This window comes from Camelus dromedarius, chromosome 5 (assembly GCF_036321535.1).
Source record: "Camelus dromedarius isolate mCamDro1 chromosome 5, mCamDro1.pat, whole genome shotgun sequence".
NCBI lineage: Eukaryota > Metazoa > Chordata > Mammalia > Artiodactyla > Camelidae > Camelus > Camelus dromedarius.
Window position 1 is genome coordinate 12,141,289 of NC_087440.1, and position 23,591 is coordinate 12,164,879.

The following is a 23,591-nucleotide window of genomic DNA, read 5'->3' on the forward strand; positions in this document are numbered from 1 at the left end:
CAACAAACAGCATAAACGTTTGCTGCCATCTTTCTCTGTACATAGTGTGTCTTTTTTCTTTAGAAGCTTTCATGATTTTCTTTCCTTTACTGGTTTTGAGCAATCTGACTATGGTGTAATTTTTTTCATGTTTCTTATGCTTGAGATTCACTGAGCTTCTTGAGCCTGTGGGTTTATAATTTTAATTAAATTTGCAAAAAAAAGTCCATTATTTCCTCAAATATTGTTATACCCATTTTTCTTTATTATCCTTTAGGGACCACCAATTAGGTGCTTTTTGGCTGCTTGAAGTTGTCTCAATTATTCTGTTAAGTTTTTAAATTTGTGTTTTATCTCACTTTCTTTCTATTATCATGTCTTTAGGTTCGATCATCTTTTCTTCTGCAATGTCTAATCTTCTGTCATTCCTGTTCAATGTACCTTTCATTTAACACACTGTATTTTCATTTCTAGAAGTTCAATTTCTTTATCCAGTCATCTGTCGATGGACACTTAGCTGTTTCCATGTCTTGGCTATTGTAAATAGTGCTATGAACATTGGGGTGCATGTATCTTTTCAAATTAAGGTTCCCTCTGGATACATGTCCAGGAGGGGAATGCTGGATCATATGGTAAGTTTGTTTTTAGTCTTTTGAGGAATCTCTATACTGTTTTCCATAATGGCTGCACCAATTTACATCCTCACCAACAGTATAGAAGGGTTCCTTTTTCTCCATACCTTCTCCAGCATTTATTGTTTGTGGACTTTTCAATGATGGCCGTTCTTGACTGGTGTGAGCGATATCTCATTGCAGTTTTGATTTGCATTTCTCTAACAATTAGTGATGACGAGCATCTTTTTATGTGCTTGTTGGCCATCTGGCTGTCTTCTTTGGAGAGATGTCTGTTTCAATGGAGTAGTTTTAAGGTAGATCCTTCCTTCCCACCCAGAAGGACCTGTACAGAATAATCACTATTGTCCCAAGGGTTTGCTGTTTGTAATCTAACTCTTCCCAAAAGATAGGAGGGATTTTGTTTGAATTCCACTTGATCCTCAGTTTAAAACTAAGTAAAGTACATGGTCCCCTTTATCTGGGCCTATAGAATATCATAGTGCTGTCTTCAAGGATCTGTAATGATCTGTAATTTCATGGTTTGTTTATTGTGAATCAATTTTTTTTGGTGACCCTACATTCATATTTCATTGAATTCAGTCCAGATATCTTTCTACACTTCTTCCTCTGCTTATTATAAAACCCTTAAGTTCTGGTGTGAATCACTCACCTGAAGTAGGCGGCTCTTCTATTGGCTCTGCTATGTGTGGATGGGTAATGGCTCAACCCCATTTACTAAGTGAAGGCAATATTGGTTATTATATCCCCCCAGTTGCCAAGCATATTCACAGTGTAGACAATGATTAGTAAACAAATTTGCAGCCCAGCCAAGCATGACTACACTCCTTCTTGCTTGAGACAATTGTGCAACTATCTTCTTGACAAATGACTTCCCTGTGCCCATCTCATCACTGCAAGCTCGCTCAGACAACCGAGGAAATGCTCCCTTCCCAGGCGGCTCAGGAGTGGCCTGTGCTAGTCATCCAGGCAATAAATCAAATCCTTGATTATATTCGGGCTATCATTTTAAAATATTAACCTGCCACACTCTAAAGACGTTTTCATTTAATTGGAGTATTTAAATGCTATCTCCTAGGGAGCTTAGTTTATGCTTAGTTCATACGCAGCCCTGGGCCTAGCAGCACGTGGCATGGTAGAGAGCCTTGGGCCGGAGGCAGTCCGTGTGCCACCCCATCTGGGTAGCTGGGAACTGAACGTGAGTGGCATATACTTCAAAGAGCCAAGACAATCACGCCTCTATAAACCACAACATTACAAGTTTCTGGTGCTTACATGTTAGAAGAGCTTTTCTGTACACTATCTTGTAACAATAACCTTACTGAGCCAAGGTGGGGAATAATTTCTGTGCATGATGCCCACTGTGAAACTGAGACTCAGAGAGATTAGGGGGTTTCCTGGAGGTCGTGAAGCACACTGGGACCAGAACAGTTCTGAAACTCAGCTTTACAAACATGAAGGTCAGATAGCTTTCTGGCATAATGGAAAATCACTCAAGTCAGTACTTTCCACAGACCCAGTACAGTGCTTTGTATGTAACGGACACTCAGGAAGTGTGGGCAGAATTTAACTGATACCCCACTAAGCAAGCGGAGCTGGATTTTGAGTCAATACATGATTAGAATATTTAAACACCACTGTGATGCCTATTCAACACCATCTTAAGCAAACGAGGGCATGTATGCACTCCTCCCACAGGCAACGGATTGACTAGACTGTCTGTTATTAAAATAACTCTTTACTTCAATGGCTAATACCAATCAGAAAAAGACAGCCAACACAAGCTGCCTACTGCCCCTTCAGGAGGGAGTTGGCTTGAAATTTTGTTTTTATTTCATTTTAGCAATGAGGCACCTAGACTATAGAGTTCTCTAGAAAGCACAGTATCAACACAGAGAACACATGCAAGTCTCCTCACCACAAAACATCTTATTCAACTGGGCAGACTCTACTGCCATTGTCTCTCTAGAGCCCAGTGGGAGAAACTTACTCCTTTTCCTCCAGAGAATGGTTTACGATAAGTATAAAACATCTCATTAACTGTAGCACGGGAAAATAAAATCAAATGTCATAATTAATTATGAAATGATCAAATATGTAACTTACTAGGAAGAAAAAGCAGAGATAATGAGCACCTTAGATTTACGTAATATTTTAGCATTTTCAAATCACTTTGATGTATACTGTCTTAATCCTCACATGATTATTTTAAGAATTACACAATTACACATATTTACAGCCCCTCCTAACCCGTTTTTCTGCAAGGGCTTAATTGGTCATGCTCTGTTCTCTGTAAACACTCTCCAGAGTGCTGCATTCCACAATCACACAATATCCACGGTCTTGCAAAGATTAAAATTTCAAACTTTCTTTTTTTATGGTAAGAGGGTAAAATTAAAATTGAAATTACTTAGCGTTAATCTCTTGAGGGTATCAAAGTGTCATTAATGGGGGAACAATTAAGCTTTCAAGCAAAAAGAAAAAAAGAAAAATGACTTCATCTGCATTGTCATCTTATCAGCTTTGTGACTGCCTGCCTGGTTCAGGCCAACTGCAGGTTTTCTGAAGGAGGAGTTTGAAGGTGGGAAACAATACACTTTTTAATTTCTACTTGTATCTTATTTTTGGCTTCACAATAGGGGGCTGCTTCATAGTCTTGGCTCTACTATAACCAAAGCTTTGATTTTCTCATCAGTAAAATGAGGGAGTTGAAGAAAACCATCCGTCAATATTTTGCCCAGTCTCAACTCTCTGATTCTTATTTCAGCTGTGCTTCCTTCCCACAGCACCTTGCTCATCAGACATCTCTTGGCCTCACTATTCAGAATGGAACTTTGTTGATTTGAAGGTATCACTGCTACGTTTGCTCTAAGTCCTGAATCTCAGAACAAAGAATGTGATCGTGTTCTGAACGCTAATAATAATGATGTAAGTGCCACTGTCAATGCTTCACAAGTGACAAAAGCTCTATATATGTTATCTCAACAAATACATCAATCGTATGAGGTATGTATTATCCCACCTTTTCGTACAAGAGAAGCTAAAGCTCAGACTTTAAGGAGATTGCCCAAAATGCAAACTAAAGCGGAACCATCAATAAGACATCCTGTTTTCAGAATGTTGGGACACGTTTTTCCACTCCAGTTCACAGGGCAGGGCTGCCAAGGTAGTGGGAGGCACGGATGAGCTCAACTGTGTCATGTATGCATTTTTTTAAATCTGCACATAAATTCACTAGGAACTCATCACTTCTGCAAAAGAACACCCCTTGTAAAGGAAGATAAGTTTGCCATTTTCATGGTAAAATGAAAACATGCATAAGAAGATTCAAAACAGTGACACAGAACCTCAATAATATAAATGGAATTTTGTAGTTTAGGTAACTGTCAACAAAAATAATTACTATTGGAAGTTCAGGCATTCACTTTCAATCTTCTAGAAGGAGTGAAATAGAAAAATTTGGGGAGCATCATTTCATTTACAGCTCATAAACATTTTGTCAGTAAAGTAAAAAATATTGTGAAAAATATGCAAATTATATGTATGTTTATACTATATGCACAGCAGAGTGCAATAAACTCAAATTTGTATTTCTTCCCCCTTGAAAATACTGTTGTTTAAAAAATAGATATATTATTCTTGCCAGTGGAGATGGTGCCTTCTATCAAAAGGAGAACAGGCATGCAGCATAGTGAATTATATGAAAGGCTGCCAATTAGAAAACTGATCATTCATATTTTAACTGTTCATTCCAATATACTCACCCCAGGAATCGTGACGCTTCCTAGCCTGCCCAGTGGGAACAAACACTATTCCTGACCTGACCTGAATGAGGACTGGGCACTGAGGTCTCTAATTCTTTTGGGTGGACTTTATCTTCGTCTTGGGCAGTTTCCTCACATGAATGTACTTACCATTATTCAGCTGATTTGTCAAGGGAGACACTTTGCAGAATTAAGAAAAGAAAAAAAAAAACAGAAGAAATATTTGTACTACTGTATTTCTTTAAATGGATGCTTTATTTCATTGACTGCAGCTGGCAACCTATGGACTAATTATCTCCAGAAGTGACATGCTGTTTGACATTTTCTGTGCTTGCTCTCATACTGTTCTGTTTTGTTTTGCTTATCAATTTAATTCAGAGTCCCAGACTTTCTAGGCCAGTCAAGAAAGAGTAAAAAGAATGAGAGATTCCTCCCATGTGAAAAATCAAAAAGTGAGCAAAATATAGAATATACTGTTTTTCAGTACACTGAAGATCTGTCAGTGAAGAAGAGTGATTTCAGGGAGTTTCCAGGCCATTGTGCAAAGAGAGGAAACCCAGGTGGGGTCCACTGGATTCTCCTGAGTTGGAAAGACAGAGATGAAAAGCTGAGAAACCCAATGCAGCTAGAGGTCACATGGCATACGATCAAAAAGAAGACAACTGAACAAAGAAAACTCCAACAATTTGCTGCAGGCTCATCCTGAGCAATCAACTGAGTAAGAGCGCATGCATGGGCTAAAACCACCCAAGGCCAGGTTAAAAGCCATCAAAAGGATTAGATGTAACAGTGCCCCACAGTCACCAAGGCCAGAAATAGTGCTTGAGTCTACTGCACATCATCATTCACGAGTCAGGAGGTACGCAAGTGTCTTGCTTCAGTATCAAGGAACAATTAGCCTGAAGTTGAATGCTACTTCATTACCATTGAGCACATTTTTAAAAGCAAGACCTAAAGAACCAAATGGTTTCCATATAACTTAACTATGTCTCAAAACAAGGCTCAAGAATATTTACAGAATGCCAAAAATACCCAGCAACCACAAGGTAATATTCACAATGTCTGTCATCCAGTATAAAAGACCAGACACATGAAGTAGCAGAACAATATGACACAAAACGAGGACAAAAACCTATTACTCAAAGCTGACCAAGAATGGACACTGATGTCAGTTAGAAGTGGCAGTCAAGGACATCAAAACAGTCACTGTAAGTACTGCATGAATCAAAAAGTTAAGTAGAGAAAGACAATGTCGGGGAATGAGAAAAGAAACCACAGAGAGAGCAAGTATTTTCAAAAGGCTCATGTGATAAAATCTTTTATCCAAAATATTCCAACAACCCTTAAAACTCAGTAATAAACAACCTGATTTAAAAATGAGCCAGAAACCTTAACAGACACCTCACTAAAGAAGACACACAGGATGGCAAAACAGCAAATGAAAAAGTGCTCCATAACATATGTCAGAAATGAAACGCAAAATAAAACAAGATACCACTATGTACCTATTAGAACAGCCAAAATGCGAAACACGAACAATGCCACATGCTAGAGAGGATATGGAACAACAGAAACTTATTTATTACTTGTGAGAATGCAAAATGGTATAGCCACTTTGGAAGGCAACTTGGCAGGTTTTCTGTTGTTGTTGTTTTGTTTTTTTTAACAAAACTAAACACACTCTTAACACATGATCACAATTGTGCTCCTTGGCACTTTTTCTAAGGAGCCGAAAACATGTCCATGTAAAAACCTGCATAGCAGTTTTATTCATAATTGCTAAAGCTAGGAAGTAACAAAGATGTTTTTCAGTAGGTGAATGGATAAACAAACCGTGGTAATCCAAACAGTGAATTATTATTCAGTGCTAAAAAGAAAGATACTCTCAAGCCATGAAAAGACACGGAGGAACCTTGGATGCATATGACTAAATGAAAATAAAGTCAATCTGGAAAGGCTACATACTTTATGATTCTTACCATATGACACTGTAGAAAAGGCAAAACTACGGAGACAGTAAAAATATCAGTGGTTGCAAGGGATTTGGGGAGGGAGGAAGAATTAACAGGTGAAGCACAGAGGATTTTTAAGGCAATGAAAATACTCTATATGACACCATAATGATGGATACACGTCATCATACATTTGGCCAAACAGGATGTAAATCACTAAAAGAAATGTGATGTAAACTGCAGACTTTGGGTGATTATAATGTGTCAATGTAGATTTATCAGTGTTAACAATATACTCCCCATCCTGGTGGGAGACGGTGATAATACAGCAAGACAAAGCACACGTGGGGATGGCAGGCATATGGGAAACCATTATACCTTCTCAGTTCTCCTGTGACCTTAAGACTCTTGCCCTCCATATAAAACCTTCATTAAAAAAAAAAAAAGTTAAGTGGAGGCATGAAAGATGCCAAGACCCAATTTGAACTTCCTGACATGGAAACTAAAATATCTGAGATAAAAAGACAATGGCTTGGATTAACAGTAGATTAGACATTACAGAAGAAAAGGTTAGTGAATTTAAACACATAGTAATCGAAATAATTTAAAGTGAAACAGAAAAGAGGGGTGGGTGAGGGAGGGGAGAGATAGAAAATGAACAAACAGAGCATTAGTGGACTGGGGACAACTTCAAGATGCCAAATATATGTCTAAGTGAAATCTCCAAAAGAAAAGGGCAGAAGGAACAGCTAAAGGAATAATGGCCAAAATTTTCCTAATTTTAAAGAAAACTGCAGACTTACAGGCCCAAGTAGCTCAATAAACCCTAAGTACCAGAAACACAAAGACAATTACAACACGGCACATCATAATAAAACTATGCACATGAGTAAGGAAAATATAAACTCCAAGGCAATTATGGGAGGAAAAAGATACATACAGAGGAACAGAAAAAGAGGGCAACAACAGATTTCTCATTGAAAAGAAGAAAAAAATGCAAACTTAAAGACAATGGAACAGTGTCTTCTAAAATAGATGTTGAAAATGACATTCAGAATCATATGATAATCTCAAAAGATGCAATAAAAGCACTAAACAAAATACAGCATCAGTTTCTGATCAAAACTTTCCGGTGTACTGGAAATAGAAGATGCTGTCTTAACTGGAAAAGTGGCATCTACAATAAGGCTACAGCTAATATCATAGTTAATCAAGAAAGGAACAGCTTCCATCTAAGAATGGGAACAAGGCCAGATGTCTGCTCTTATCACTTTCACCTGGCATTATACTGGAAGTCTTAGCTAAGGCAATCAAAACTGTATCAGGCTGTGTGTGTGTGTGTGTGTGTGTGTGTGTGTGTGCGCGTGTGTGTGTGTGTGCACGTGTGTGTGTGCGCACGTGTGTGTGTGTAATGATAAAGTGATTAAAAATTCACAGAAAAATTCAAAGATTCTAAAATAGATAAAATAAAACTTTGAAAAAAAAGAAGAAGTTGGAGAACTTAACACTAGCTGATTTTAAGAAGTAAAGCTATAGTAATCAAGATTGTGCATTAAAAAAAAAAAGGCTGTGTGGTACTGGCATATAGATAAAGAGATCACAGTGAACAATGCAGAAAGTGCTCCACACATATCAATACTGAGAGCTGAAGTTTATCAGAGGTGCAAAAACAGCTTAGTAGAGAAAGAATAGTGCTCTCAAAAATGGTTCAGGAACCACTGGGTATCCATACCCAGAATAATGAACTTGGGTCTATAACTTACACCACATTAAAAAATCATCTCAAAATGTATAGTCGACCTCAATGTAAAATATAAAAACCTTGTATAAAAATTCAAAAACAATAAAAATGGGCAAAATATTTGGACAGGTAAGTAAGTAAAAACTAATTTGGACAGTAACCAGGTATGGATAGCACATAAACACATTACAAGATGCTCCAAATCATCAGTCACTAGAGAAATGCAAAATACAACCACTATAACACTACACATGTATTAGAATGGCTAAAATGTAAAAGGCTGGCTTTACCAAGTGTTGGAAGGATATTTAAGACCTGGAACTTCCATACATTGGTGTGAAAACGTAAACCAGTACAATCATCTGGGAAGAGTCTTAAAAATTAAACACACTCCTAATATATGTTCCAGCCATTCTACTCTTAGGTACTTATTCAAGAGAAATGTAAACTTATGTCCATACAAATATTTGTACACAAGTGTTCCTAACAGCTTTACTTTGTAACAGTTAAAGACTAGAGACAAACTAAATGGCCAAAGGTGACTGCATAAACAGTTACTATTTTAATACAGTGAAAATGCTACATAGCAATAAAAAGAAATGAATTATTGCTAAACCCTACACATGGATGGATCTCAAAATAACTGTGCTGAATAAAAGGAACCACGCAAGAGAAGGACACATACTATACAATCTATTTATATAAAATTCTAGAAATGAAAAATAAAAAATATTCTATAGCATTATAAAGCAAATCAGTGACTATCTTCTGGGGAGTCAGGAGGGGTGGCAACAATGAGACATGAAGAACCTTTTTGGGGTGATAGATAAGCTCATTTTCTTGTCTATGGTGGTGGTTTCATGGGAATATTCACATGTCAAAACTTAAATTGTACATTTTAAATACATAGACTTTGTTTTTTTTAAATTATACCATAATAAAGCCATTTTTAAATGTTCAAATTTCCATATCCCCCTAAGAAATCAGAAGCTTTAGCCGCATTGTATTTGCATGATCACACAGAAATGGAAGTTGTCTCTTTAATGAGTCACTTGCTCTCAACTTTGTCACAGTCCCTGTCCTTCCCCTTTGTGGTCCTTATCCTGCTTTATTCATGTACTTGACTGCGTTAGGAGTAAGAATTTGTGACTATGAATCGATTTCTTGTCCTCTGTTAATAAACAAAGAGATATTAATACGGTTTTTCCCAGCAATCTGAAAGGCGTAATCATCCCAATCTCCCAGTTCTTTCTATGGCACTCACTGTTGTTTGATTCCCGTTGATTTTCCAACCCTTTTCTTAGCACTCCCCTCACTAGCCAATATACACAGGAAACTCTCTATTTCATATACACTACTGTCCACATTCCCAAACAAGACTGTATGTGTTGGGTTTGCTTACTTTTTAGCATGTTAATGAGATTCATGTTTAAACCATTAACAAAGAAAGGAGGAATGAAAAAGAACAGTCCGCCTTTCAACGCATAGGGATTTTCATTTCTACCAAACGGTAATTGGGTGTCATCTTATCTCTCTCTAAGGAGGAGTGAGGGAAAGAAAAGAACCCTCGACAGAAAAAAAAATGATTTCTTGTGGTCTGGTACAAGATACAAGAAGTTTAAAAATAAATGACCTCACAGAAAATGAGAGGTTTTCAAAGTTACCATCAAGCATTTCATCAATACAGGCTGGTGTACGCGTGATGGGTCAGCTGACACCCAAAGTCCTTCCACTGCCTTTAGTCATAAATCTTCAGATGTCAAGATACTGCTGGATCAAGCCTGTCAATTCCTTGCTATGCTGGGTCAATTCCAGTTACAGACCATGTTGTCATCTTTTTTCCCTGTAAAGTCACCCCAGCCGTGCCACATTTTGGAGTATTCTTTTTATTCACTTGCTTCCGAAGATGAAGAATAACAAGCATCATGAGACTACTAAGTGAAGTCATAATATTAGTTTCACTTTTTGTAATTTCTGCATAGAATTAAATTTTCTTAATCTAATTAACACAATTAAGATATAAGCTAATTATTGCTTATGTATTTTGCACACCTGTCTTAACATTTTTCTCAAATATTTTAGCATTTGTAATAGTTGCACATTATATACTTACAAATAAAACTTCTCATCCCATACTGGATTCAAGTTTCCAAAAATGGTTTTAGTCCTTCTTTTGTTCTTTCCAACTTGAACTGTAACATAGGGGTCACTTGACCCCGTTTTGTCCTTTGCCTGCAAGCCTTGTGCAGAAACCACTGAAACAAACCAAATTAACGCTTTTAATATAAAGATTTACTCAGCAGCCAAAAAATGATAATAAAGGAAACAGTTTCTATTACTTTGTCCCCGGGATTTGCAGATACATCCCCACTGCTTTCATTCTTATAAAGCACAGGACTTAAAAAAATGTTTAATAAAAGAATGAGTCACTGAATATTAAAGCCTTCCTTTGACTAATACACGCTTTGCCTGTAATAAATAGTAGCTATATACGTATATACACACATACATATTAGCGATTTACTCGTATATATTACTGTAAACATGTATAGAGAAATGAGAATGTACATACAAGAAGGAAATGACCCAATGGAAATCAAAGGTCTGTGATTTGCTATGTATTTATCTAGTTATGGGTTTGCTGTCAGTATTGATCAACTCAACTCAGTGCAAAAAGCATCTTTACTTTGCCTTGTGAATACAGTGTGAGTAAGTGAAGAGGCTTGGTAAATACTAGCATGGTAACATACGCACTTGCTGTTGCTGCTACAAGCAACTTCAGAAGTTCAAATTACTAGACATCACTAAACTCAAACTGCCTTGACTCAAGGATCAAATGGATGAAGGACATCGATTCCCAGAGTAAGCAAAACGGTATTTCTTTTCACATTAAGAAAAACTGACTGAAGAGATTCCTGGCCTCCCTTGTCATTCGTCGGTGGCAGGCAGCAACAGAATTATGCTCCTGTAACTGAAGGATGTTGATGAACATAATGGAAAACAGAACTTTCTTCCTCTGGGAGAGCTTCTGATGAGAATAAGACACAGACTGAAATTACTTCAATTATCTAGCATATATTTAGAAATTTGAAGTCTAAATTAGATTTCTTGTCAATATTGACAAGACTGAAAAATTCTACTCTTTCTTTAACCTGTAACTATTATTAGCAGTGATTTCTAAGACATAGAAAAATTTCATTGGGGACTAAAAAAATTTTGTAAAGACTTATTTTTACCTGTAATGGTTATTTTTGCTGACCACTTAGATGTCCCGTCCAGGACACTCTGTTTGGCCGCCTTTGTGTACTGCACAAAATCTTCTTTAGAAATCTGAAACATTTCCTGAATGACTTCAAATACCTCTGGCCTGTTTTTCTCCCTGATCTTCATTCTTTCTTTCATAGCCGTGATAATGGTCTGAGTCTTGTCTTCTGCACCATGCTTAGAACTCTTTTCAGCTGCTCCTATAATAGAAAAATCAATGGTGATGTAAGTATACATGAAGTTACTTTTTGATGGTCCAAGAGAGGGAGGGGGAAAAGAAAAGGAGAACATGAGAATGAATGAATGCTTTCATTTTCAGGAGGCAGGCAGGGTGGCTTTTTCACAAAATATCAAGAGAATAAGCACTAGGTGGAGATTTAGAACAACCCACCCTTGTGTTAGTGGCAAGTAAATGGACTTCAATGATCCCAGTTTTTTCAGCTGAATTATTGAACTGAGTCACGGCTGTGCAAATATTGGGTCTGAATTTTCAAAAGCAAATTTCAAAACCAAAAAGAATGTACACAATCAAATGTGTTATATATACCACTGGTATTTACTCAATGGGTAACCAAAACAAAACTGAGAAACAGACTGAATGAATATGGCAGCCACCCTGCCTGCCTCCTGAAAATGAAATGGCAAATGTCATTTGAAAGTCATTATTTCAAACACTTGTGTTCATCTAAAGCACCTAATTATTTGTATTGATGAGATTTATAATGAAAAGCTTACATTTTTTTCCTTGCAAAATAAATGACCACCACTATTTGTTATATTGAAATATAGGGTAAGGTTTTACTTGGAATAAAAGTGATTCTGCTATTTAAAATGGATTTGGAAACCACTGGGCTAGATGACCTCTCAAGTACCTCATGGACCACAGACTTGAACTCTTCATTTTATGATGTGGCCATGGCTTTAAACAGGCTGAATTTTTACTTTCCACTCAAAACCCTTTTTTGATTTCTAGGACATTATTTTTTAAGATTAGTCTCAACTTTCTGGGCATTTTTGTGTATAACACAAATCCTGGCAGTGAAGGATTTCCAAAAGACAACTCTGGGGTCCCTTGCCTTCTCTGACTGCCAGCCAGACAGTCCTGGTGCTCTGTGTGGCCTCTGGGTTACTCAATATTCCAAGAATAGTGGGCCTTAATTGTAATTCTCATAATCCCTTACTGAGTTTGAAGTAGGAAAGCAAAAGCCCACATATCAGGGTCTGTGGGAAATGCCACCGCTGAAACCTTTTTTTTTTTTTTTTTTTTTTTGGCACAGAAGCAACTGAGATGCAGTGAAAATAAGAAAACTTGTCTTTATAGGAATTGTAATTTTTTACCTACATGACTCTAAATATTGTCCAACCTGTATTATACTTTTTGAAATATATTTCTGAAATAGGCATAATAATATCTCATAAAATGTTTAAAGAGTGAATGTGATAATTTATCTGTACAATTCCCACCACAAAGGATAGCCTCAGTAATCTTTGAATCTAATTCTGTGAATCTTATGCTCAATTTAAAAGTTGATCAGAAAAGGAAAGGTCAACTATCACTCCCCTTTATAATAAATACATATAAAATTTGACAGCAGTGATTGGTGAAAATCTTCATTTAAGAGATGAATATTCTAGTGGTAGGAAGAACAGTTACCCTGTCTATCTTTTCTGTTTTAAACTTTGAGGAGTTAAACCATATTTTTAAAAGAATAGTAAAAATTACTGTACTCCATTTAAGATGTAATTTGAAAGGACATTCTAAATGCCCTAGTCATCTGCTGAAACATGCCCTAGGACAGCTGTGAATTGTGTACCCTCAAGCAACTAAGCATGTTTGTAATTCATCAATAATGGCTTAACTCCAAAATGCATAATTTTTATGAAGCAAAATTAGCTTAGGCCATGTAGCTGCGACTCCCCACCTAACATTTTACTTCAAGTATTAGCTTATTCATTGAATAGAAAGGACAGCAGTTGTGTGAAAGTCATCTGCAAGATTCAAATTGCCTCAGAAGTCTGATTTGTAAAGGCCATCTTAAGAACGTGCCAAGGGTTAGAAGTGTTATAAAAATGCCGACTTCCCCCAAATTTCTAAACAACTATTATGGCTGTGGCTATTAATGCCGTCAAAGCTCTAGCAAAGAGTGTTAAAGCTCCAAGAGTTTATAATGTATTTTGCATCATTTTTCTAAATTCTGGAAGAGCCAACTGACCACCACCCACAGAATACATGCTCAGTCCAGCAATAACTCCCAAATTCAAGGCTGAAATGTCAAGAGATTTTTCTTCCGAAGAAATCAAATCTCTGTACTTAATGACTGACTCTTGAATTCTTTTAAAAAATTCATTAGAAAAGCCTGACAATTGGCTTTGAAAGCCTTCACCAACACTCTTGACCTTGGAGCATCTACTCTGATATGTACAGACAACAGACAGACCCCTGTGTTGTGAAATAGCCAACTTATGTTTGAGTCTCTTATCTGCTCTTTCTAGAAAAGATATGTAGCTATTTATTTATTTATTTATTTAGTGTCATCAGCTTTCTTTTTTCCTTCTACATTTCTAAAAATATGCTTTATTGGATTTTCCTTCTGAGCTACAGTGGCAAAAGTATGTTCCTTGAAACAAGTCAAACAGCAGAGGTGAATGAAGAAAATGCCAGATCTCCTTCTCTGCTATTTTTCCCAGAAGTTATACTCCATTTACAGTTATTATAAAATACTGGCTGTATCCCCTGCGTGTACAATATCCTTGTGGTTTGTTTATACCTAATAGTTTCTAGCTCTTATTCTCCTACCCCTCTCTTGCCCCCTCCTCCTTTCCCTTTCCCCCCCGGTAACCACTGGTTTGTTCTCTCTGTGAATCTGTTTTCTTGTTGTTGTTACATTCACTAGTTTGTTGTAACTTTAGATTCCATATATAAGTGATATTAATACAGTAGTTGTCTTTCTTTGACCTGTTTCACTTAGCATATTGCCTTCCAAGTCCATCTATGTTCCCATAAAGGGCAAAATTTCACTTAGAAAGATATGTAGCTTTTTAAAAGTTCTACTTTTATATTTTTGATCCAAAGAAAATGATTCAAATTAGATTTATTTAGTTCAGGGATACAAAGGCAAATTCGTAATTTCTGTCACTCATCTACAACTACTTTTCATTGCCTGGTTACTTATTGAACCCACATATCTTATTTTTCTAATAAAATTATTTCTTAAATGTTTTCAATTTGTTGTGAATTTCCAACTCTTTAGGCTTATTTTCCTTCAGGCTTATTCAGGGATAGAAAGATTTGTATTTACACTAGTCTTCCTTCAAAGTGTGTAGCACATCTATCAGCTTCACTGAAATACAGTTGCATGCCAACCAGAGATCAACAATAAATGAGATCAAAAGAGATTATACAGTGAAAGCACTTTGTAAAGAGTATTACCGTATCCAAAGGGGATGCATCTCTGTTACCATTAAAAACACCTGACTGACAGATCCGACAAAACAATTATGTATAACAAAACTGCAAGAGAATTCAACCTTAGACAGAGGCAAACTTTCCCTACATGGTTCTTTTTTCACTTAATTTAATAGGACAGCCAATTAACCAGAACTCTTCATTTTTCTTTAATTTGTATTCATTACCCAAAGCATCTAAATTTCACGTGTCTGCACAAGCTAAATGCTAGATGGGCGCCAATGATGTGCTTGAACATAAAAGACAACAGAGAGCAAAGAGACTGAGAAAAATAATCCTAATTATAGCAATAATCCTAATCATAGCTATTATTATTATTTACTATGAACATGCATAAATGCTTGCCTGCATTTGAAGCTAGTGAATCCAGAGGGAGCAAGTGGTTAGCAAACCTGGGAAGTCTGACACTGGGCTGTGTGTCTCCCTAAGAGTGTCGAGCATGAGAAACTTCATTGCTTTTCTTTTCTATCTCAGTAAAGTCATGTAGGTGGACCTGCCTTTGATGCCTCTGTTTTTCTTTCCCATGAAATCATGTAGGTGGGCACATAGTTGGCATTTCCTACCCTTTCCCTTTAGCTGCTTTACAACCAGGATAATCTTAACCCTCCTTTTTTAACATGCCTTCAATCTTTCAAGGTACAAATCTACAACTCCCCCGTCTTCAAGTCAGCTGCCTCCTTTTTCTTGTAAGGTCAAAGCCACAAACACCACACGATTTCTCACAAACAACAAAGGACTGGAGTTCAGCAAAAGGGTAATTGGAGGAACACAGATCTAGCATAGAATCATCTCCCACTTCTGTACGTGGCCCCGTCACCGACAGTGGGAGAATGTGGGCAGGTAGCCTCCTTTCAAGGAACTGCCACCTTCTAGAAAGTGACTTCGCCGTCAGTAAGCTCACAGCCCCAAACCAGCAAAAACAATTGTTCCCTTCCCTCCACCCATACCAACCCCACCACATTCAATCACCCAACTTTTAGGAAATACAAACTTTTAGAACAAGTTTAGAAATCTCTGCCTACCAAAAAGGGCAAAATCAGGAATGCACTCTTTCAACTGTATGTCAAAGCTACAGTATCTCATGAACATTTTGTTGATACTCACTTTCTCAAGACTCCCCAGTCATTTCCAAAATGATGTATAGGGATTAGGAAAACAAATTAATCGTAAAAAAAGTGGGGGGCCCAATTACAAAAACATTTTTACTATGTAGGAAAAAGAAGAAAGCAAGGGAGAGATGGAAGAGAAAAGATCTTTTTGGTCTTACCACTCTTAGCTACACAGATTTCTTCACATCACTTAAAAACAAACAAAAAGAAAACAAACACAAGATTTCTCTTTTTTAAAATAACCTCTGACACCTGGAAACCTGGCTGACATGACTGGTTGACACTGTGGTCAGAAGCCAGCCAGGCGCTCACAACTAGGCTAAGTGGCTCTCCAGCTGGGTGTTAGCAATCTCGCAGGACACCAATTTCACACACAGACCTTCTTAAAGCAAGACAAACGAGCCCACTTCATCATTTTTCTTAACTGCTGATGAAAACACGGTCACCGTACAACCACAAAATACCAAACATCCCTTCTCCTGACTGAACTGAGTGACTGCTCTTTCTTTAGTAAGTATAGCTATCAGCCTCACTCTCGTCTGCTCTCCTGGTAGAAAAGATTTTTTTAAAATATACACCATCATGGAATTGCCCTCACTTCCAGACAACGCCCGATCCAGAGGAATCCTGTGCTTTCTAACACCCTTTCACTGAGACACCCTGTGGTTCACCCTGGTGTACATTCTCCAACAAAGAAAAAGGTAATAAACTGAACTTTTGAAACCAAAGGTATGTTCCTGGCGGTCTTTAGCTGGAGGGCATTCACAAGTTTATTAACTCTTTTCGCACATATGGGGAAAAAAAGTGCTCAGAGAGGTTTTATAATATTCTACAAGTGACAGGATTAGAAGCCAGATCTTTCTCAAGTAGCTAAAGACTATGAAAAAAATACACTGATCTCCCTTGCTTTTTTGCATAGGTTACCTCTATGACATTATGTAAGGCATACTCACCCTCTGCCACTCAACTGTAAACTTCTTTTTTCTTGTTTTATTCTGAGCATATGTGTATGTATATTGAAAGGCTGCACTGTCTTCAGAAAAGAATTAGCAAGATAATATGAGTTCTAGATATCTAAAGATGATTACCTTCAAGTATTTGAAAAGCTATCATATACAATAGAAGTCAATTTATTAAATATTTTCTCCAGAGACAAGATCTGGCTTAAAGGATAGAAGCTGCCAAAAGGCAGGACTTGGTTCAAATTTTAATTCATAAGCTAGAATTTTCTAGTATAAATTAAGCTGCTTGCCAAGGTGTTAACTTTTCTCTGTAGGTGTTCCAACAGAAACTGAATGATGACATTCTGAGAAGGAAATCACAGAACCTCCTTACGTTTACAGGACACTGCATTAGCTATATTTCCAATGCTGATTTCTCTTTTTATTTTCTTCTTTTGTTTCTGTTTCAGTATAGGAGGAAGTATTTCACATAAGGTGTTACCATTGCAAACTTCTTGCTTAAAGCAATGAAAAGAAAAATTTCTGAAGAAAATGTCACCAATTTTGTAGGAAAATTTTTCAATTGTATTGACAGTTACTGTGGAAAGTGGTAAAGTTGTATTCATATGCTACCAAAATCTCTTTCTGTTCAATGTGACAGTATGGGTTTTAGGGAAAAGTAAGGTGTTACTAAGGAAAATGTCCCCTTCCTGAGGCATAGAAACCTACCCTCATTTTTCTGCACTATTTTTGATTCTTGCAATTTACATGTGCATTTTAATGAATTACTTCAATGAAAAACTTGCCTGATTTATTTAACCAGTATCAAATAATGTTTGCTGTCTTAAGAAATGGAAACAGACTATGAAAATGTTTCTAAAGTTTAATGAATGGGTGGCATCTCTCTTCTCTAAAGGACTGAAAGATTGAGCTCATTAGATGTGATCTGCATCAATTTTTCTTTAATGGATTCAAGCCATTTGTTTCTAGATGGCAATACATTTCCTACACGTTTTTTCTCAAAATGTCACTGCCCCAGTATGATTATTTCTTAACATGCCTGTTCACAATTCTTTTCACACAGGTGGCCTGAATTTTAATTGTGTTATGAGATTTTGCAAGTAAATTGGCCAAGTAACACTGTGTCAATCCCCATTCCAAGTAGTCTTTCCCAAATATATCTTTATTTTTCAAAAAAGAGGCACTATTTTGCTTTTAAAAAACACATGCATTACCATTAACAATCTCAATCTGATCTGACTGTGTTGGAAGAATTCTAACCAGATAGAGCAAAGTGTAGAATGTGTGTGACCATTACTACAAGAGCCAGCTGTGGCAGCATTTCTGATTTAATTTTTATTTTGATGTTTTCCCCTGCCCTCCTCAATTTCAGGCAACTCCTGCACTTTGCATTGACTGCATTCACATAAATAACAAACAGAGGGGACAATATTTAGATGTGAATAAATACATTATGTGAAAATTAAAATCCATGTTTAAATAAATTTCTTTGGCAGTGAGTTTTTTTTAGCTATTTAAGGTCAGCAGACACAACCAAACAAATCCAGCAGTTGAAAGTCGGAATATGTATTTTACAGTGTGATGTTTTTGCATTTCTGGACCTAAGATAAAGTATATCAGTATAAAGGATTTTTTTTGTTTTTGGAAATGGAAAATTTAAGATAACCTGTCATAAAAGTCAAAGTGACATCTACCTATTCAGAAATGTAAAAGAATGGGGAAGGTCATTAGTATTCACTGAGCATCTACTGTGTGCCAGACTCTTAGGATAAACTATTTCATTTAATCTAAAAAAACCCCACTGAAGTAAACTGTATTATTCCTGTTTATTTGGTGGAAGAAAATGAAGCCCTGAGAAGTTAGAAAAACTTGCTCAAGGTCACTTTTCTGGTAAGTCCGATGTGTCTTTGACACACAAGACCTCCCAATTCCAGGGGCTGCAGAAAAGCATAGCTCCTTCAGGCAGCCATCAGATAGGTTTGGAAAAGAATTCCAGTTGCTGCAATGACCAGGGTGTGCCTCAACCCCTGTTTGAGGAACACGACTTTACATATGCCAACTTACCACATAAGGCTGTCACGAGACAAGGCTGAAAACAGACTGGAAGTCACCTGGAACTTTTCTACTTGGTCTGAGTGCAGCTGAACTCCAGGCACTCATTCTGGGGAATCGGAAGGTGTTGAGTTCACCACTGTAGGAACACACCATCAGCCATGAGACTTGATGGGCAGTGTGTGTATCTCTGGGGGAGCATTAGGAGGGAAATGGGTAGGATTTGCTGAGAATTAGCAAGAGCTGAAAATATGCAGGCTGAAGGCAGGCTCTGCACAACCACTTCTTCAGCCTCAGCGTGTACTTACTCTGCAAACAGTCAGCATTTAGGAGGTCCTGACACTTTTCGTGGCACTTCACTCCACACTCCAGACACTTCATGCCTTGCCGGGCGATGCCCCACAGGAGCCCTTCACACTCGTAACAGTAGGTAGGTGTTGTAGCTGTCCAGACCTCAAAATTGTGTGGGGTGGTGGAGGACATGGGGTAGATCAATGCCTGCAAAGTCTTCTTGAAGACATGTATTTTCTGCAAAGATGAGAGAAGTTACCAGTGCAAGCCATATCAGTTAACCTGGAGAATCTGAACATAAAGCAAACCATTTTACCACTTTTTCGTGAAAATGTGCTTTTGAGGGAACCCCTTGGTTGCTGATTTCAGTAGTAACGGTCATCATATTAATTCCACTGGGCCAGTGTTCTAGGGCCCAATTCAGTTATCTGAGCATGAAAACTCTCTGATGTTCAGGTAAGACTGGATTCTACTGCTGCATAGGCTTCTTTTAGCAGCAGAGAGCTCTGGTAACTTGATAATGCCTACGTCCCTCTATCCTGTGAACTCCATCAAGGCAGGGATGATGAACAGCGTGCTCACTGCTGTATCAATCCTCAGTGCCTAACCTTGTCTCTGGCTTGAGACAGGAGATCAGGAAACATGAATTGAAAAAAGTAAGAATGAAAAAACCGCCTATGGAATGGGAGAAAATATTTGCACATGATGAACCCAACAAGGTATTAATTTCCAAAATATACAAACAACTCATATAGCTCAATATAAAAAAAAACAATCAAAATAATGGACAGATGATATAAATAGACAGTTCTCCAAAGAAGACATTCAGATGGCCAACAGGCCCAGGAAAATAATGCTCAACACCGCTAATTACTAAAGAAATGCAAATCAAAACTACAATGAGGTCTCACCTCACACAGGTCAGAATGGCCATCATCAAAAAGTTTACAAATAATAAATGCTGGAGAGGGTATGGAGAGAAAGGAACCCTCCTACACTATTGGTGGGAATGTAAATTGGTGCAGCCACTATGCAGGACAGTATAGAGGTTCCTTAAAAAAGCTAAAAATAGAGTTATCATATGATTCAGCAATCCCATTTCTGAGCATATATCTAGAGAAAACTCTAATTTGAAAATATACACGCTCCCCAGTGTTCACTGCAGCACTGTTTACAATAGCCAAGGCATAGAAACAAACTTAAGTGTCCATCACCAGATGAATGGATAAAGATGTGGTATTCACACACACAATATAACAGTACTCAGCCATAAAAAGGAATGAAATAATGCCATTTGCAGCAAGATGGATAGACCTAGAGATGATCATACTAAGTGAAGTAAGTGAGAAAGAGAAAGACAAATATCATAGGATATCACTTACATGTAAAATCTTAAAAAAAAAAAAGGATACAAATGGACTTCTTTACAAACAGAAATTGTCTCACAGACATAGAAAACAAACTTATGTTTACCAGAGGGGAAAGGGGTGGATAAACTAGTAGTTTGGGATTAACATATACACACTACTAGATATAAAATAGGTAACAACAAGGACCTACTGTATAGCACAGGGAATTATATTCAATATCTTGTAATAACCTATAATGGAAAATAATCTGATAAAGAACATATATATATATATAAATGAATCACTTTGCTGTGCGCCTAAAATATCATAAATCAATTAAACTTCAATTAAAAGAGGAAATTATTGCTATCCTTGGTTTAAGTTGGTTCTTAGTGGAATTATGAAGTAATAGAAAATATTCTCAATGCTGACTTTAACCCTCTAGAAACATCCTCACCCCTCTTTTGTATCCTACCCAGGCCTCTCCTTCCTGATTCTGCACCCTCTCAAACACTACACCCCTCCCCAGTCCCAAAGCACACTTCTACAGATCTTTCAGCAGGGGACTGCTTTCTTCCCCTATCCCTTCAGAAGGAGCTCATCAACTAATTCATAAGAAAGCATTAGTGGTGGATAAGGGTTAAATGAGAGCCTCTCCCGTGATGATTTATACTTAGAAGGGAGGTAATTTTTAAAAGCACACTGAAGCCATTGGTGGGAGGAGGAAACAGACCTGAGTTCCCTGGCACAGGCCCTATCACACAACCTTTGCAGTGGGCTTTGTGAGGCAGGAGCTGCCTTCCATATGCCTAAACAGTGCCTGTCCCTGTCCCTGGGCACAGCAAGGGTACAATACATTTTTCGTGTGAAATGAATGAATGTTGTTACTTAAAAGTATTAATCTACAAAGAGACTTAAATGATCTAATCCACACTTGCCTGCTCTACCTATCTACTATATTGTATTGAAGACCAAACTGTGCGATGGTAACAAATGTATTCCAAAGTCTTCAAACTCTAAATAAATACTAAGTATTAGTGGTGACTTGCTTAGATGAGTCTTTCTGTTTGCTTCTCCTAACCCACTATGCAGGTGACTTATTTCCCACAACTACCTGATGCATAATGAATGGTTATTTTCATAAATCCTGCAGAAGTCTAGCTGATAAGTCCCCAGAATATGTCTAGTAATGGTACATGGAGGTTTCCTACCAGGAAGTTGAACTTTACTATGACTTTTTCTCATTTTTGTACAGCAAGATCCAGTCCTACTGCCATATGAGCATCTGGTCAAAGCTCTTTGTATTTCAAGTGAGTCCACAGAGCAACAGTATGTTCAAAATATGGGAATTACTCAAACAGAAGACCTCCTTATTAGGGTTGATATAGACAGAACAAGTGGATCCATCATTTTTCAATAAAGAGAGTCTGAGTCAATAAACTCCTTGGTTTCATTCCATAATGAAGATGTCCTGTCTTGAAAAGAACTTCTAAGAGTTATTTTATAATTACAAGTACGTATTTCATCTTTGTCTTCTTTTTACTGCCTAGCAGAGTGATATTCAATCTCATCAAAGTGAAATGAATGATTCTTGACATAACAGATTTACCATCAGCTCTTCATAGACAGTTTCATGTTCTAACTGAGCTGAGGGGCTAGGGGGCTGTGAGGTAGGGTGTGTGTGTGTGCGTGTGTGTATGTGTAAGAGAGAGAATTTTTGCTTTAACTAAAAAATGAGAACGGAATTTAGGTATTTTTAGAGTCGCATAACTCGTTCATCTTAGTAGGGGAAAAATAATTCTAATGCAATGGAACACTGGGTAGGAAAATAACAAAAGTCTGTTTTGAACACAGGAAAAGCAAGAAATACAGATTAACTTAGCAGAGTTGGCAAGGTGTGGTTTTTGAACATGGATGTATCTGCATAATTTAAGATTAAGGAAATGATTAATATATTTTCTCTAATCTCCTATGTCCATCTTCTTTTTACTGAACTCAAGTGATATATAGTCAGTTCTCTAAATCCTTGGGCTATAGTGGGAGTAATAAATATAAGAAATGCCTGCTACAAATTAAACATGCTGAAGGAAAACAAGCAAAAGACAGTTCTGAACAGACAGCTGAGAAGCTTTCATTGAAATGTTTGGTTTGGTTTGGTTTGGTTTGGTAAGAGGCATGGTCCATTTCATGAAAAAAGAGTGAAGCTAATTTCAAAAGATAAGAAACATGGAAAATTCACTAGACAGCATACTGAAAATCAGTTGAATGGGGCACTGAAATAAGCACTCACATTTAAAAGCTATAGAAGCTGGAGAAATACACTAGGTAGTTCACTACAGGTTATACATCCCCAGTCGAAAGGAAACAATATGAGTTTTTCTCATTCTTGATTTTTGGAATATGGAACCATGTTTATCAAAGCTGAAAACTACTCTAACATAAATGGCATATGAAAATATTTCTTACTCCAGCAAAGCACCAGATGGAATGATGGTCAGGAAATGAACAGCTAAGGAAAGCATGTAAAAGTGTATCTCCTAAGAGGGAGATTCTTATGTCTCGAGGGAATACTGCACCTTGGGGGAAAGAAGGTGTATTTTTAGCAGTAAAATAAGACCAGATCAATTAGGATTATAAAGATGTAGAGTATGGAGTTTTTGTGGAATAAGACAAAGACAGGATAAGGGGTGACTGAGTAAAAATAAAGCAGAAGAAAGCAAAGGGAAAGCCTAAAATTAGTCATGGACCACTGGAAATGGAAGTCTGTAACTCACCTTTAGGAGCTGGATTAAAAGAAAGAGAAAAATATATATACATATACACACATACACACATTTAGAACAGGCAGAAATAATCAGGTGCGGCTAATAGCATGCAAGCTGATGTGAAAGGATGGGGACTGGGTATGTTATCAAAAGAGTCTCTGGTCTCAGTAAACCAGGTACCAGATGCATGGAGAAGGTGGTCCAAAGAATAAGCAGAGTCCTAATTACTAGAATTAGGACCAAAGGACAGAGTGGATTCAGCAGT

General features: G+C 37.3%; 1 protein-coding gene across 5 annotated transcripts in view; it reads right to left on the reverse strand.

Annotated features, from left to right (window-relative positions):
• UNC13C (unc-13 homolog C) overlaps positions 1 to 23,591 on the reverse strand; it is a 599,855-nt gene that overhangs the window by 270,145 nt on the left and 306,119 nt on the right. For all 5 annotated transcript variants that reach the window (XM_064485583.1, XM_064485584.1, XM_064485586.1 and 2 more), the window contains 3 exons: positions 19,230 to 19,449; positions 11,305 to 11,532; positions 10,182 to 10,323 (listed from right to left, as the gene is read on the reverse strand). In XM_064485583.1, coding sequence (XP_064341653.1) covers positions 10,182 to 10,323; positions 11,305 to 11,532; positions 19,230 to 19,449 — 590 coding nt within the window. The remainder of the gene's footprint in view (positions 1 to 10,181; positions 10,324 to 11,304; positions 11,533 to 19,229; positions 19,450 to 23,591) is intronic.